The sequence below is a fragment of the Platalea leucorodia genome (genome assembly GCF_965183815.1).
Source record: "Platalea leucorodia genome assembly, chromosome: 23".
Taxonomy (NCBI): Eukaryota; Metazoa; Chordata; class Aves; order Pelecaniformes; family Threskiornithidae; genus Platalea; species Platalea leucorodia.
In genome coordinates this window covers 1,511,142-1,526,646 of record NC_138845.1, presented here as the reverse complement: position 1 = coordinate 1,526,646, position 15,505 = coordinate 1,511,142, and the positions used below count along the sequence as shown (strand labels likewise).

The following is a 15,505-nucleotide window of genomic DNA, read 5'->3' as shown; positions in this document are numbered from 1 at the left end:
GGCCACGCCGACGGCCGCCCCGGCCACCCGCTTCCTGCGGCTCAGCCGGGAGGCGGCCAGCGCCAGCAGGTCCTCCTCGCCCTTGGGCGCGATGGTGGTGCCGGGGGGGCGGACGGCACCCAGCCGCCCACTGAGCCTCACGCCCCGGCGGGGACCGGGCTGGGAGCGGGGACGGGGCTGGGAGCGGGGATGGGGATGAGGGTGGGGATGGGATGGGGATGGGGATGAGGATGGGGATGAGGATGGGGATGAGGATGGGGATGAGGATGGGGATGAGGATGGGGATGGTCACAGCAGCGGGGCTGGGGATGGAGCCGGCAGCAGGGCTGGGAGCGAGGATGGGAGCGGAGCTGGGAGCGGGAACAGCAGCAGGGATGGGCACAGGGACGGGGACAGGGATGGGGACAGGGACAGGGATGGGCACAGCAGCAGGGCTGGGGCCGAGGATGGGACCGGGAGCGGGGCCGGGGCCGGGGCCGGAGCCGGGGGCAGAGCCGCGGGTGGAGCCGGGACTTGCGCTGCTGAAGGGATGAGACCGGAGCCGATGATGGAACCGGGAGCGGAGCCGGGACCCGAGACGGCGGCGGAGCCGGGAGCGGAGCCGGGGAAGGGGCTGAGAGCGGAGCCGGGGACGGAGTCGAGAGCGGAGCTCCTGCAGCAGCCGGGACCGGAGCCGGTGCTGGGGACGGGACCGGAGCCGATGGTGCAGCCGGGACCGGAGCCGGTGCGGGAGCTGGTGATGTAACGGAGCCGGGATGGAGCCGGGACGGAGCCGGGACGGAGCCGCCGCGAGGCGCGGGGCAACTTCTCGCCAAGTTGCCCGGGAGCGGCCCCCCGGGGGCGGCCCCCCCCCCCCCGGGAGCGGCCCCGCGCCGCGCGCTCCCCGCTGCGCACCGGCGGGGGCCGGGGCCGGGGCCGGGGCCGGGGCCGGGCAGCGCCGCCCGGGGCCGTTCTCCCGGAGCCGCCCCCGCGCCCCGCTCGGGGTCCCCGGGGTCGGGCGGCCCCGGGCCCGCGGCGGAGCCCCCCCCCCCGGTTCCCCCCCCTCCCCGGTGCCCGCCGGTACCTGCCGCCCGCGGCGCCGGGAGCCACGTGCCGGGGCCGCCGCCCGCGCCGCGCCGCGCCCGCAGCCCCGCTCCGCCCGCCCCGCTCGACGGCACCGGGCACGGCGGGGGCGGGGGGAGGGACGGGAGCGGGGGGGGAGGGCTGCGCTGGGGGCGCGGGGGGGCGCGAGCGAGTGTGCAAGGGGGGGGGTGCACAGCTCCGTGAGTGAGTGTGCAAGGGGGGGGGGAACAGCTCCGTGAGTGAGTGTGCAAGGGGGGGTGCATGTGCACAGCTCCGTGTGTGAGTGTGCAAGGGGGGGTGCACAGCTCCGTGTGTGAGTGTGCAAGGGGGGGTGCATGTGCACAGCTCCGTGAGTGAGTGTGCAAGGGGGGGTGCACAGCTCCGTGTGTGAGTGTGCAAGGGGGGGTGCATGTGCACAGCTCCGTGTGTGAGTGTGCAAGGGGGGGTGCATGTGCACAGCTCCGTGTGTGAGTGTGCAAGGGGGGGTGCACAGCTCCGTGCGTGTGCAAGGGGGGCGCATCGGGGGTGCGGGGCTGCGTGCGTGCAAGGGGAGGGGGGTGCAGGGGGTGCTGGGGGCACAGATGAGGGGTGGGTGTGCCCAGGGCTGTGGGTGTCGGTGCACGGGGGTGCGTGTGCAGGGCGCAGTGGGGGTGCCAGGGCTCGTGTGTGTGCAAGGGGAGGGCGGGGGGTCCCGGGGGTGCTGGGATGGGGGTGCTGGGTGCAGGGGGGCGCGCGTGTGTGTGTGCAAGGGGAGGGCGGGGGGTGCTGGGATGGGGGTGCTGGGTGCAGGGGGGTGTGCGTGTGTGTGTGCAAGGGGAGGGCGGGGGGTCCCGGGGGTGCTGGGTGCATGTGTGCGAGTGTGCAAGGCGGGCGCGGGGGCGTGAGCGGGGCTCTGGGTGCACGGCTGTGTGCGGCACGGGGGCTGCGGGTGCGGGGGTGCACGGGGCCCCCCCGACTGCGCCCCGCGCGGGGGCTGGGCTGGCGGCCACGGGCCCGGTTTTGGGGGTCCCTCCCCAGGGCGCTGCCGGGGAGCCCCAGGCCGGGGGGGCTCTGCCGGGGGACGGGGGCCCTCCCCAGCCGCGGGACGGGGACAGAGCCGCTGCCCTCGGGGGGCTCCGGTGCCCCCGGGGCCCGAGCGGCCGGGGCTGCGGGGTGCGGGTCCGGCCCCGGGGCTCCCCGCGGCGCAGCGGGTGCTCGGGGACCGGATTCACGGCTGCTGCTTTCCAGCCCTGCCCGCGGTCGCTCCGGTGTGCGGGATGGAGCCCGGCCCTCCGCGCTCCCGGGAGCGGAGCCGCTTCCCCCGCCGGCCCTCGCCCGCCAAAGCAGCGGGGAAAAGCGGGGGACCCGGGCAGGAGCCCCCCGGCCCCGCGCCGGGGACGGCTGGGGTCCCTTGGGGCTGCGGGACGAGGGGGGCCCTGCACGCAGCTGCCGGGGTGGGGACGGGCCTGTGGGGTCTTTGCACACGCGTGGCTGCGTGCAGGGGTGCACGCGTGTGCTTGCGGCGCCAGCGGCTGGCCCCCCGCGTCTGCGTGCGTGCACGGATGCAAGCTGCGGGGTGCAGGGGCGGGGTGCATGTGTGTGCTGTGCACTGTGTGTGTGCTCAGTGCATGCGTGTGTGTGCTCTGTGCATGCATGTGTGTGCTGTGCGCTGTGTGCGTGCTCAGTGCATGCGTGTGCATGCTCTGTGCTGTGTGCGTGCTCTGTGCATGTGTGTGCGTGCTCTGTGCATGAGTGTGTGCTCTGTGCTTGCGTGTGTGTGCTCTGTGCTGTGTGCGTGCTCTGTGCATGTGTGTGCGTGCTCTGTGCATGTGTGTGTGTGCTCAGTGCATGTGTGTGTGTGCTCTGCACGTGTGTGTGTGCTCTGTGCTTGCGTGTGTGTGCTCAGTGCATGTGTGTGTGTGCTCTGTGCTTGCGTGTGTGTGCTCTGGGCGTGCTGTGTGCATGTGTGTGCACGCCGCATGCGTGTGCATATGCATGCCGGGGCGCGAGGGGGGCCGGCGGGGGAGATGCTCCCGCCGTGGCGACCGCGTGTGTAATTTATCCCTATAGTTTTTAAATTTGCAGGCCTGGCCAGCTCCCTCCAAAGGGCGGCGATCAATCAGCCGGGATATGGGATGGATTTATGGGCCCTTTATGCAGGAGGATCAATGCAATCCTGAAAAACCCGGCAATGTTTGTGCAACAAATTACGGCGGTCGGAGCCTCTCCCCCGCTCGCCCCGGCAGGGATGGGGACGGGGTCCAGGCGCCATCGATGCCGCCCGTGCCGCTCCCCAGGGACGCCGGAGTCCCGCCACCGCCACCGCCACCGCCACCCCCTCCGCCGGCTGATCCTAATGAGCAGCAGCAGCAAATTAATTAGCCAGGCTGCGAGGGGAAGCCCGCGTGCTAATTAGCAGGCACGGAGGGCTGGGGGGAGCGGGTGCCCGGGCCCTGGCCGCGGGGATGCGAGGGGACGCGAGGGGACGCCGGGGGTCCCGGCTGCCCCCAGCCTTGCCGGCAGCGGGACGGGGGGGCCAAGGCCGGGGGTAAAAATAGCAGCAGCGGCGGTGAGAAAGGTCAGCCCCGGCGAGAGCAGCCGCGGGGAGATGGGAGGGATGGGGGGGTCAGGGCCGGATCCTGCCCTCGGCTCCCGGGCTGGGCCTGGCTCCGGTGCTGAGCACCCGCACCGGCACCGGGGGGGTGGCAGCGGCCATGGCGGGGACGTCCCCAGCCTCTCGTGGCTCCCGGTGCCGAGCCGTGCCTCGGTTTCCCCATCCCGGGTGCTCCCACCATCCCCAAGCAGGACCCAGGACGGTGCTGCGGGCCACCCCGATGGGGACGGACACGTCCCCAGCCGCAGAGCCAGCGGCTCCGGGGCCAGAGCCGGGAGCTGAGCCCGGTGCGAGCCGTGGGGGCTGGAGGCAGCCGGCAGAGCCGCGGTGCCAGGGCGCAGAGCATGAATAAATGCATAACGCCGCGGCCCCACGTCCCCGCCGTCCCCCCCGCGGCAGCCAGCGGGGCCGGCAGCACCGGCACGGGGAGGGAGGCTTCGGTGCGGCCGTCCGGCAACTCTGCGTTCACCATCTGCCTCTGCGGCCCCCAAGGACCCGCTGGCTTGTGCAGCGGCGTGCGGCCCCGCAGGGTCGCATCCAGCACCGGCACGGCCCCAGTGCTCGCTCCCTGAGCCCCGGCGCTGCCCCGTGCATGCCCGGTGCATGGTGCATGGTGCTGGTGCATCGTCCCTAGCACCCACTGCATGGCACCCAGCGCCGGTGCGTCGTCCCTAGCACCCACTGCGTGGTCCCCGGTGCCCGCTGCATGGCACCCGGTGCCGGTGCATGGTTCCCAGTGCCCACTGCGTGGCCCCCAGTGCCGGTGCATGGTCCCCGGTGCCGGGGGGACGTCACCCTTCCTCTCCCCATGGCTTCGCCGAATGCTTCCCTCCCCATGGCGGCGGCGTGCCGGGATGGCAGACAGATTGGCGTGTCAGCGCGGGCCGCGCAGGCCGGGAGGGAGCCTTGTGCAAATGAATATAGATGGGCTGGAGGCGGCCGGGCGCCGCGCGCTCCAGCCAGGGCCTGTTTGCAATAAAGCCCCGCCGCCGGGCCGGCCGAAATTGGATGAAAATTGTCCTTGAACGGCGACAATAAACCAGCAGCGGGGGGGATCGGGGGGCTGCAAGGCCGGGCTGGGGGTGACGCTCCCGGGGCCGTCCCGGTGCTGCTGCGGTGAAATGCCCTGGGACGTGCCAGCGCCGCGGGCCTGCTGCCGGCAGCGTCGCCCCTGGACGGAGCCCACGGCACCGCGGGGCCCCGGCGCCGTTCGGGTGCCCCCCGACAGCTTTTGTGGGGTGGCAGAAGCGGCCGAGCGGGCAGAGCGTCGCTGGCACCGGCGGGGGGCCACCGCCACGTCCCCCTCCGTGGGCGCCGGCCCCAGCCAGGGCACCCCCCGCTGTGCCCCCAGCCCTCGCCCCGCGCACCCCCTGCCCCGGCACCTCCCGGGCCCCCCAGCGCTCCCCTCCTGCCCCCCGCTCGTTAGCGCCTGCTGCTGAGGGGTGAGGAGGCGGCTGGGAGGTCGCTGGCGGGGCCTGGGGGGTCGGGGGTCCGGAGCCGGCCACCCCTCGCCAGCGGGGGCTCGGGACCCGGTGAGCGAGGGGACGGGGACAGGGTCGGGGTGGGGTGTCCCACCCGGGGCAGCCGCATCGCGCCGGGGCCGGGGGGGGCTCGTCTGCACCCCGAGTCCCCCCGGGGCCGATGCTGAGCCCCAGCCCTGCGGCGGGGGCAAGGCTGCACCCGGGCCATTGCTGTGATGAGCTGCGGGGTCTCAGCCGCGGGGGGACGGCGGCGGCGGCAGCCCATCAGCCGGCTCCGGGGGGGCATTCCCCGGGACGGGGCGGCCGGGGATCCCGGGGGGGATTCACATCCCCTCCCGGCTGTGCCCCCCCGCGCTGGCGGGGGCCCCGGCGGCAGGGCCGTCCGTCACGGCGTGCCGGCGCCTGCCGAGATGGATGGCTGCGGGCCGGCCCGGATTAATTCTCTGGACAAGTGGCATTTATTACGGATGCAGAGGATGTCGGGCGGAGAAATCCATCCCGGCTGGGCGGCAATTAGGCGGGTGGCCGGGGCGCGGGGGTCCCTGCTCGCCCCCCGCCACCTGCCCGGGCCCCCCCGGCCAGCGCGCCGGGCGCCCCTGCCCCGCGCGTCCCCCCAGCCCCGCCGCGGGGGCCGGGGGCCGAGCTCCCCCCGGTGCTGCCCCCCGCGCCGGCGGGGCCGGGGGCTCATTGCAGATTCGCCTCATGCCCACCTGAGCCGGGCGCTGACAAATAGACATTTAAATCAGACAATTAGCTGGCCTCCGCCGCTGACATTTTTAATGTATTAATGTGCATCAACAGCTAATACATATAAAATTCCCCTAATAACAGCACTTGGGTACCGGGGCCGCGCCGCAGCCGGCGCTGGCAGTGATGTACGAGTCCGGAGGGACTCCGGCCCCGGCGTTTGCATTAATTACCAGCAAACTGACAAGGCGGCGTGACACGCGGGAAGGCGCCGGATGCCTTCAACCAGCCCCGCGGCCGCTTTGGCCGAGCCCCGGCGCGAGCGCGGGCGCGTGCTCGGCGCAGCCGGGCGTGCGGAGGGGTGCTCGGCGCGGCCGCGTGCCCACGGGCCGGTGGCGGCGTGCGTGTGCGTGCGCACGCGCGTGCCCCGTGTCCCGGCCTGCGGGGACGCGCGGCGGCGGGTGGGTGTTGGGGCGCTTCGTGTCCCTGCGGGGAGGGGTGCGTCGGGGCACGCGTGTGCGTTGGGACACGTGTGCACGGGGGCGTGGGGACACACACGTGCATGGGGACACGCGTGTGTCCCCAGCGCTGTGCACAGCCACGCAGGGGACTGGAGGGGACAGCTCGTGGCCAAGGACCCTCCAACCCCGCTGCCTGCAGGATGTGGCCCCGGCCGTGGTCCCCGCGTGTCCCTGCTCGTGGTCCCCGCGTGTTCCCAGTTGTGATCCCTGCATGTCCCTGGCTGTGGTCCCTGCGTGTCCCCAGCCGTGGTCCCCACATCTCCCCAATCATGGTCCCTTCATGACCCCAGTGTGGTCCCCGTGTGTCCCCGGTCAGGTCCCCGCATGTCCCCGGTCAGGTCCCCGTGTGTCCCCAGTCAGGTCCCTGCATGTCCCTGGTTGTGGTCCCTGCGTGTCCCCAGTTGTGGTCCCCGCGTGTCCCCGGTCGTGGTCCCCGCATGTCCCCGGTCAGGTCCCCGCGTGTCCCCGGTCAGGTCCCTGCATGTCCCCGGTCGTGGTCCCCGCATGTCCCCGGTCAGGTCCCCGCGTGTCCCCGGTCAGGTCCCTGCATGTCCCCGGTCGTGGTCCCCGCATGTCCCCGGTCAGGTCCCCGCGTGTCCCCGGTCAGGTCCCCGCGTGTCCCCGGTCGTGGTCCCCGCATGTCCCCGGTCAGGTCCCCGCGTGTCCCCGGTCAGGTCCCTGCATGTCCCCGGTCGTGGTCCCCGCATGTCCCCGGTCAGGTCCCCGCGTGCCTGGGCGGTGACAGATGCTTCAATTCACAGGAAGGCTCCAAAAATCGATGCCGTAAACGCTGGTGGCCGGGGCTGATCAATGGCACCAATTACGCCCACGCACGGGCGCTGGCGGGGGACTGGGGACCCCCCTGCCCCCCCGGGCTGGGGCACCCCCAGGCACCCCCGGGGCTCCGCTGCAGCCCCCCGCTGCGCCTGCCGGGGGGCACCCAGGGAAGCTGAGGCCGCTGGGGGGGCTCTGCCCCCCCGCCCCATCGACCGCCGGCCTCGCTCGCCCAAGGCAGATTTGACATTTTTAAATCCAGATACTTGAAGGGATCGATCGGGATGCGAGACCCCCGCTCCCCCCCCGCATCGATCCTGCGCCGAAACGGGGGGGCCCGGCACCGCAGCCCCCGCCGGCGCGGGGGTCCCGGGGGCTCCGGTGGGGGGTCCGGCGCCCACCCGGGCCGCGGTGCCCCCCGTGCTCGGGGTGGCGGGGCCGGGCCCCCCCGGTGCGGGGCTCGGGGGCAGCGGAGCGTGGGCCGGGGTCCGCAGGGACCCGCTGTCAGGGAGGCAGCCAGGCGCGGGTGGGCGGCGCGGGGGGGCCGCTGTCAGCCCTGACGGCAGCCGAGCCGGGGGGGCCGCCGGCAGCCCCCAGCCCCGCCGGCACCCGGGGGGGCTCCCGGGGACCCAGGCGTCCCGGCCCCCAGCCAGGGCTTTGCCCCCTTGCACCCCAAACCCTGGGGGGCCGGGGGTGCCCATCCAGCCCCAGGGAAGCCGCGAGCGGGGGCGATGCCCCACAAAGCCCGGCCGGCCGCACCGCCTGGGGGTGCTGAGCTGGGGGGGTTTGCAGCCCCCCGGGCCCCGCTAACGGGGGCTGAGCCCCCGCCGCAGGGCGGCTGCGGGGCCGTTAATAATGGATGAGACCAAATTGGCGGCCGGCAGCGGTTAATCCCTGCAAACACGGCGGCGGCGGCGCGGGCTGAGCAAACAGGGGCTGCGCAGAGTCCCGGGGGGGCCCCGCACCAGGGGGTCCGCACCGCCATCCAGCGGGTACCCCAATAGCAGGCACCGTGCTGTGCCGGGGCCGGCTGCACCCCGGGAGCGGGTACGGGGGTGCGGGTGCCGGTGTGGGGCACCCGGTCTCCCCCCAGGTCCCCAAACCGGTGCGGCGATGGCGATGGCGTGCCCTTTGCCCGGCGGCGTGCCGGGGCAAAGTCTGGCGGGGGAGCGGTGCTGCCGGGAGCTCCATGGGGAGAGGTGGGTCGGGGTGGGCTGGAGCCCCGCCGGCGCGCGGTCTGGGGGGCTGCGGGGGTGCTCCGGCCACGGGTGGGCTCACAGGGTGCTGGGTGGCCATGCGGGACCCTGGGTGGGCCCACGGGGTCCTGGGTGGGGATGCAGGGTGCTGGGTGGGCATGCAGTAGCCCTGGGTGGGCACATGGGAGCCATGTTGGCATGCACTGGTCCTGAGCGGGCATGTAGGACGCCGGGTGGGCCCGCACCGGCCCTGGGTGGGCATGCAGGTCAGCGGAGGGGTCTGGCACGGGGGGGACAGCGTGACCGGGGGTCCCTGACTGCACTGTCCGTCCCGCAGGGCGCCGGATGCCGGGGCCGTGCCGGTGCCCGCCGGGGCGGTGACCCCCCGGGCAGCCCTGCCGAGCTGGTCACCGCAGCCGGGGGAAGGATGGCCAAGCGGCTACTGGTGGCCTATGGGCTGTGGGCGCTGGGGGGGCCACTGGGGCTGCACCACATCTACCTGGGCCGGGACAGCCACGCGCTGCTCTGGATGCTGACGCTGGGCGGCTTCGGCGGCGGCTGGCTCTGGGACTTCTGGCACCTCCCCGGCTGGGTGGCCGCCGCCAACGGGGCTGGGGCGCCCGGGGCCCGCGGTGGGACCGTGCCGGCCCTCAGCCCCCTGCGCCTGGCGGGGCAGGTGGCGGTGGGGACGTATTTCGGGCTGGTGGCGGCGCTGGGGCTGCCCTGGGTGCCGGCGCTGCTGGCGCAGCCCCTGGCCGTGGGGCTGGGGGTGCAGCTGGTCGCCTCGGTGGGGGACCAGACGACGGAGGCACCCAGCACCCTGGCCGCAGCCTTCCTCGCCTCCCTCCTCTTCCAGGGCCGGGTGCTGGCGGTGCTGCCCGCCAGCCTGGCCGCCAGCGTCGCTGCCCAGCGGCACCGGCGCTACAAGCCCCATGGGACACCGTGGCCCCGGCTGGCCGCCCGGCTCTACCACCTGGGGCTGGCGTGCCTGGCCTTCACCGCCCCGCTCGCCTGCCGCGGGCTCTGCGGCGCTGCCGGGGTGCTGGGCACCCTCCTGGCCGTGCCCCACGCCGCCACCAGGCTCCTGCTCCTGCCCCTCCGCGCCGGCCGGCTCCTGGCAGAGGTCCTGGGTTTTGCCAGCGGCTCTCCGGCACGGGAGCACAGCACCGGCTTCAAACTGAGCAGCTGGAGTGAGCGGCAGCAGCGGGCGTACGAGGTGCGGGATGCGGCGCTGGGTACCTGGGGTGGAGGGGGGATGCTGTGGCGGGAGGGATGCTGCGGTGGGATGCTGCGGTGGGATGCTGTGGCGGGAGGGATGCTGCGGTGGGATGCTGTGGCGGGAGGGATGCTGCAGTGGGATGCTGTGGTGGGATGCTGCGGTGGGATGCTGTGGCGGGAGGGATGCTGTGGTGGGATGCTGTGGCAGGAGGGATGCTGCAGTGGGATGCTGCGGTGGGATGCTGCGGTGGGATGCTGTGGCGGGAGGGATGCTGCGGTGGGATGCTGCGGTGGGATGCTGCGGCGGGATGCTGTGGCGGGAGGGATGCTGCGGTGGGATGCTGCGGTGGGATGCTGTGGCGGGATGCTGTGGACGGAGGGATGCTGCGGTGGGATGCTGCGGTGGGATGCTGCGGTGGGATGCTGTGGCGGGAGGGATGCTGCGGTGGGATGCTGCGGCGGGTGGGATGCTGTGGAGGGAGGGATGCTGCGGTGGGATGCTGCGGTGGGATGCTGTAGCGGGAGGGATGCTGCAGTGGGATGCTGCGGTGGGATGCTGCGGTGGGATGCTGTGGCGGGAGGGATGCTGCGGTGGGATGCTGCGGTGGGATGCTGCGGTGGGATGCTGTGGCGGGAGGGATGCTGCGGTGGGATGCTGCGGTGGGATGCTGCGGTGGGATGCTGTGGCGGGAGGGATGCTGCGGTGGGATGCTGTGGTGGGATGCTGTGGCGGGAGGGATGCTGCAGTGGGATGCTGCGGTGGGATGCTGCGGCGGGATGCTGTGGCGGGAGGGATGCTGCGGTGGGATGCTGCGGTGGGATGCTGCGGCGGGATGCTGTGGCGGGAGGGATGCTGCGGTGGGATGCTGCGGTGGGATGCTGTGGCGGGATGCTGTGGACGGAGGGATGCTGCGGTGGGATGCTGCGGCGGGTGGGATGCTGTGGCGGGAGGGATGCTGCGGTGGGATGCTGCGGTGGGATGCTGCGGCGGGTGGGATGCTGTGGAGGGAGGGATGCTGCGGTGGGATGCTGCGGCGGGATGCTGCGGCGGGTGGGATGCTGTGGTGGGAGGGATGCTGTGGTGGGATGCTGTGCTGAGGGATCCACGGGGTTTGGCTGCTCCCACGCCCTGGGGGGGGGCAGACACCTTGTTTGGGGTCGCCTGCAGCTGCTGAGGGCAGAGGCAGCCCTGGGGGGCCCGGCAGGGTCCCCACCACCCTCCCAGCCCACCCCTCTCCCCCCCAGGTCCTGGGCCTCCCGGCCGGCTCCTCCGCCGAGGACGTGCACCGGAGCTACCGGGAGCTGGTGAAGCTTTGGCACCCGGACCACAACCGGCACCGGGCCGAGGAGGCCGAGAGGCGCTTCATCGAGCTGCAGGAGGCCTACGAGGAGCTGGCGGGGCCCAGGAGAGCGGCGGCGGGGTGATGCCGCTGGCAGCCCCCGCCGCGCCGGGGACCGAGAGCCGCGGGGGGGTCGGTGAACACAGGGCTTCCCTCTCGCTGCCGCTGCTTCGTTCCTTCGCCCGGCGCGACGCGGGCCGGGCAGGCAGCGCGCAGCAGAGCGCGGCGTGCGCGGGGCGGCCGATCGCACGGGGGCGGCTGCAAAGCGATGGACGGGGGCTCGTGCGAACCGTCGCACGGGGGCTTGTGCGAACCGTCGCACGGGGGCTTGTGCGAACCATTGCACAGGGGCTTGTGCGAACCGTTGCACGGGGGCTTGTGCGAACCATTGCACAGGGGCTTGTGCGAACCGTTGCACGGGGGCTTGTGCGAACCGTTGCACGGGGGCTCGTGCGAACCATTGCACGGGGGCTTGTGCGAACCATCGCTTGGGGGCTTGTGTGAACCATTGTATGGGGGCTTGTGCGAACCACCGCACGGCGACCTGTGCCGGGCACTGCAGGAGGAACCCGCCAGCCCTTGCACGGCCGCAGCCCCGGTGCCCGCCGGAGGAGCGGCGGAGCGGGGCCCGGGGCCGTTAGGGCGGAGCGGGGCCGCGAACCCGCGTCCCTCCGAGCTCCGCCCCCGCCGCCCCTCATCTTCGGCCGCTCCCGGAGCGCACTCGGGTGTTTCCGCTGCAGGGCGGTGGCTCTCGGCAGTTTCCGTCCACGTTCGGCGCCCGTCGCCCCGCCCCGCCCCGCCCCTCGCGGGGGCGGAGAGGCGGGGCCTCGGCATCGCCGGATCCGATTGGTTCTCGGCGGAAATGGGTCACGCCTCTCCCTCGCGCCGGAGGCGGGAGAGGGCGGGGCCTTCGCAGTCGCGTCGGCTGGGCCGCTTCGCCATTGGCTGGCGGGATGCCTCCCTCCTCGCGCCGAGCCGCGTTTCAGCGCCCCTCATTGGCCAGGAGCGCTAGGCTCGGCCCCTGCTCCGCATCTGACTGGCTGGAGGCGAAGGAGGGCGGGCCGAGCCTTGCCTTCCCCGCCCTCTCATTGGTGGGGTCCTCCAGGAGGGCGGGCGCGGTGCGGCGATCTCGCGTCGCCATTGGCTGCCCAGCGGTAGCCGCGTCCCGATTGGCTGGCGCGGCCTGAGGGCTCCTGCCGGGCCGCGGCCCCCGCCCCCCTCCCCGGTGCATCGCGGCGGCCTGAGGTGAGGGGGGGGGCGGACGGCCCCCGCCGCCGCGGCCGGTGAGTGCGGGGCCGGGCCCGCCCGGGGCAGAGCGGGCAGGAGCCGGGGGAGGGGGCGGCGAGGGAGGGCGCAGCCGGGGGCCGGGCCGGGGGCTCGGGAGGGGCCTTGGGGGGGGGGGGGGGGGCGGTGGGGCCTTGTGTGGGATGGGGGGGGCTGAGGGGCCCGGGGGGGCGGTGGGGCCTTGTGTAGGATGGGGGGGTCTGAGGGGCCCGGGGGGGTCTGAGGGGCCTTGTGTGGGATGGGGGGGGCGGCTGAGGGGCCCGGGGGGGCGGTGGGGCCTTGTGAGGGGTCGGGGCGGTCGGGAGGGGCCTTGTGAGGGGCAGTGGGGGTCTGAGGGGCTTTGTGTGGGGTGGGGGGGGGGCTGAGGGTCTTTGAGGGGGGTCTGAGGGGGCCTTGTATGGGGGTAGGAGGGGGCGGAGGGGCCTTGTGTGGGGCAGGGGGGCCCGGGAGGGGCCTTGTGAGAGGTCGGGGGGGGGCTGAGGGGCTTTGTGTGGGGTTGGGGGGGCTGAGGCACCTTGTGAGGGGTTGGGGGCACAGAGGGGCCTTGTGTGGGGTAGGGGGGGCGGTGGGGCCTTGTCAGGGGTCGGGGGGGGGCTCCGAGGGGCAGGGCCCAGCCTGGGGGGTGGGCTGGGGTGAGATGGGGGGGGCAGGAGGGGTGCTGCGAGGGGAAGGGGGTGCCCGGGGAGGGTGGGCGATGGGGTGGGGGGGCTGGAGAAGGGCTGGGAGGGCCCCGCTCCCGCAGCCCCGGCGATGGGGAAGGGGCAGCCGGCACAGGCCCCCGGGCTGGCGGGCAGGGGTCGGGGGTGGGGGGCCCAGGGGAGGCTGCAGATGTTCGGGGTCGGGCTGGGTGGGGGAGCGGGGTTTTCATGGGGTAAAGGGGCCGGGGGGGTGCAGGCCGGCGGGGCTGGCGCGCCTGGCCGGAGCGGGCGGTCAGGAGGGTTAATGCATTATTTATGCCGCAGCCCGTACACGTACACAGCCCAGCTCGCCCGTTGCTTCCGCCCGCCGTCCTTCATCCCTGCTCCGCCGTGCCTCTCCTCCTCTGCCGACCCGGCTCCTAAATCCCAGGGGCAGGAATCCTCTCCCGGTGTGCTTGGAGGTCTCGTTCTGCGGCCTTTAGTTGTTACCGTAACACAAATAATTAACTAACGAGGGTGGCGAAAAGCAGGCTGAGTCGCAAAGAGGGAAATGTTATTTTCCCCCATGCCTCCCCAGGGCTGTGGTCTTTAGCACACCTAAAGCTTGACTTCCCTCCCCACCCTTATTCACTCGGGATTTCCTCCACGAGAAAGCAAGGCAGCAGTAAGTTCGAAGGTGGCTTCCAGTGCCCGATCCCCACTCTTGTCCCCCGTGGGTGCTGTTCTCGTTTTGTGCTCGATGATCAGCTTCCCGAGTGAGCAAAAGAGGCGTTAACGTATCCGCAGAGGGAGCTGTTGCAGAGAAGTTGTGACGCTTCCTTCCCCGCAGACACAAGCCCTACACCGCGGTTCCATAGGAAGGAAGGCGAAGAATAGGATTTTGTTTGGTTTGGAGAGGGGGGGAAAATCCTGTGAGGGATGTGGGGTTTCTTTCCGAGGGTGCCTCAGTCCTGCCCCCGGTGTGATCATCTTCCCTGGCTGTAACGATCCTCTGCCAGGGGTGATGTCCGATCAGTTCTCTTGCAAAGCAGCTTGCCATCATCGGGCCGTCAGAGGAGCTTGAGATGCCCAAACAGAAACAAAAGCTTCTGTGTGGAGCCTTTGTTCGTTGACGGGAGGTAAACTCAGAACAGAAAATTCCCCACCGACTGCCTGTGGCATCGCTTCAGTGTCCCGCCAGAGCCCGGTAGCTGTTTTCATGATTTTGAGCGTTTCATAGTGACTGCTCTTCCCTAACTTTGCTCTGCGTTTCCTGCAAAATGCTTCCATTGGAATGCTCTGGCTGCCACGTCTTTCTTTGGAGGTATTGTAGATCGTGAGGCCTTTTGCCTCAAAAGTTGCAGGTAGAGGGTGCGGAGCGTTTTGCTGTACTGTTTGGCTCTGGGACTTTGTGTTTTCTAAGGAGGACTTGCTCACACAAGCTGGGGGTGCCCCGTTACGCCGTCCGGCTGGAGTATAGGCGTGAATCTGGGAGATTTTGGGACCTGGAGGAGGTCTGGTAGAGCAGAAAGGGCTGTGGGCATCTGTGTGAGAGCTCCTTCACTCACGACTGTAGCTGGCACCGAGCTCCTGGCTTCCCTCGAAACCCGCCCCGGGGAGACGGAGCGCGGCCTTGTCTGCGCTGGGGTTGAGGAGCAAAGGCAGAGTCTCCCCAGAAGCGGCTGCGGTGGGTATTGACCTCCCGAAAGGCGGAGGGGAAGAAGCGTGGGTCTGACAGCACCGCAGCCTCTCCTCTCCCTCCGTAGCCCCAGCCTGCTGGGCCTTCCGACGGCTGGGGCGCGCGGGGCGTCCCCGCTGGGGCCTCGCTCGGGTCCGTGTCGCTCTCCCGCTGCCGCACGGCGTTCCTCTGCGCAGCCGGTGCTCGGGGCCTCGGCGTTGAATTCCTGTATTGCGATACTCCGTTCACAACGCAGTTCGCGTGCGCCGGGCCAGCAAAGCGCACGTGGCCCGTCTTAACTCTCGGACACGATCCGCACGGAAGTTGTGTGCGGCTTCTGCAGCTTTTCTGCTGTGTATCACATATATGTGGCCACAGCGACGTGTGCTGAGGCTACCGTCGTTTCAGGTTTGCCAGACTAAATTCCTCTTGCAGGAACTGTCTTAACGCGTAAGGTTTTGTTTTTTTTAATTTGTAGCTTACTCTTCAAGGGGCATTTAAATATTTTATGATTTTCCTGAGCCATGCAACCCCTAAGCAGAAGATTCCTGTTGGGTTCAGGACAAAGGAGCTCTAAAGGTGACTCGCAATCTGAAGAGGATATATAGGTACTGCATTTTTAAAAAAATAATAGATCTGGCAATTAAAATATAGGGCACATTTTTAATGATATTTTCAAGCTCTGTCTTGGGATATCAGGCCTGGAGATTAGCTATAATCAAAGCAAAAGCTGAGGGAGAGGGGAGGGTTTCTAGCAGGGCCACAGTAATCCCCTTCTCCCCATTTAAACTGGGGGAGATGAAGGATGTTTTCATCATTTAAAGGGGGGCAATGAAAGGTGGCATCTTCTGCTGTCTTTGCCATTATTTTTTCCTTCCTTCTTTCAAAAGCTTCTGATTTTTAGATACTTTGACAAAAAGAAAAATTTGATCTAAAAGACACGTATATATATCCTCTTAAATATGAAACAATTCTTGGCAAGTCACTGAGACTCTTCCAGCTTGCAACGCTGGCAAAGACAACCTAAAAATAGTAGCAGTGCACGCAAAATTAC

General features: G+C 70.7%; 2 protein-coding genes across 3 annotated transcripts in view; both read left to right on the top strand.

Moving 5' to 3' along the window:
- Nucleotides 1-8,741: 8,741 nt before the first annotated feature.
- Nucleotides 8,742-10,957, top strand: DNAJC22 (DnaJ heat shock protein family (Hsp40) member C22; the record flags this gene model as incomplete). The annotated part of the gene is made up of 2 exons (XM_082332678.1): nt 8,742-9,530; nt 10,778-10,957. 2 exons carry the CDS (start codon nt 8,742-8,744, stop codon nt 10,955-10,957), a joined length of 969 nt encoding a protein of 322 aa, XP_082188804.1.
- Nucleotides 10,958-12,072: 1,115 nt separating this feature from the next.
- Nucleotides 12,073-15,505, top strand: part of SPATS2 (spermatogenesis associated serine rich 2) — a 30,665-nt gene continuing 27,232 nt past the window's right edge. For both annotated transcript variants that reach the window (XM_082332630.1, XM_082332629.1), the window contains exon 1: nt 12,073-12,155. The gene's annotated coding sequence lies outside the window, so the exon portion shown is untranslated. The remainder of the gene's footprint in view (nt 12,156-15,505) is intronic.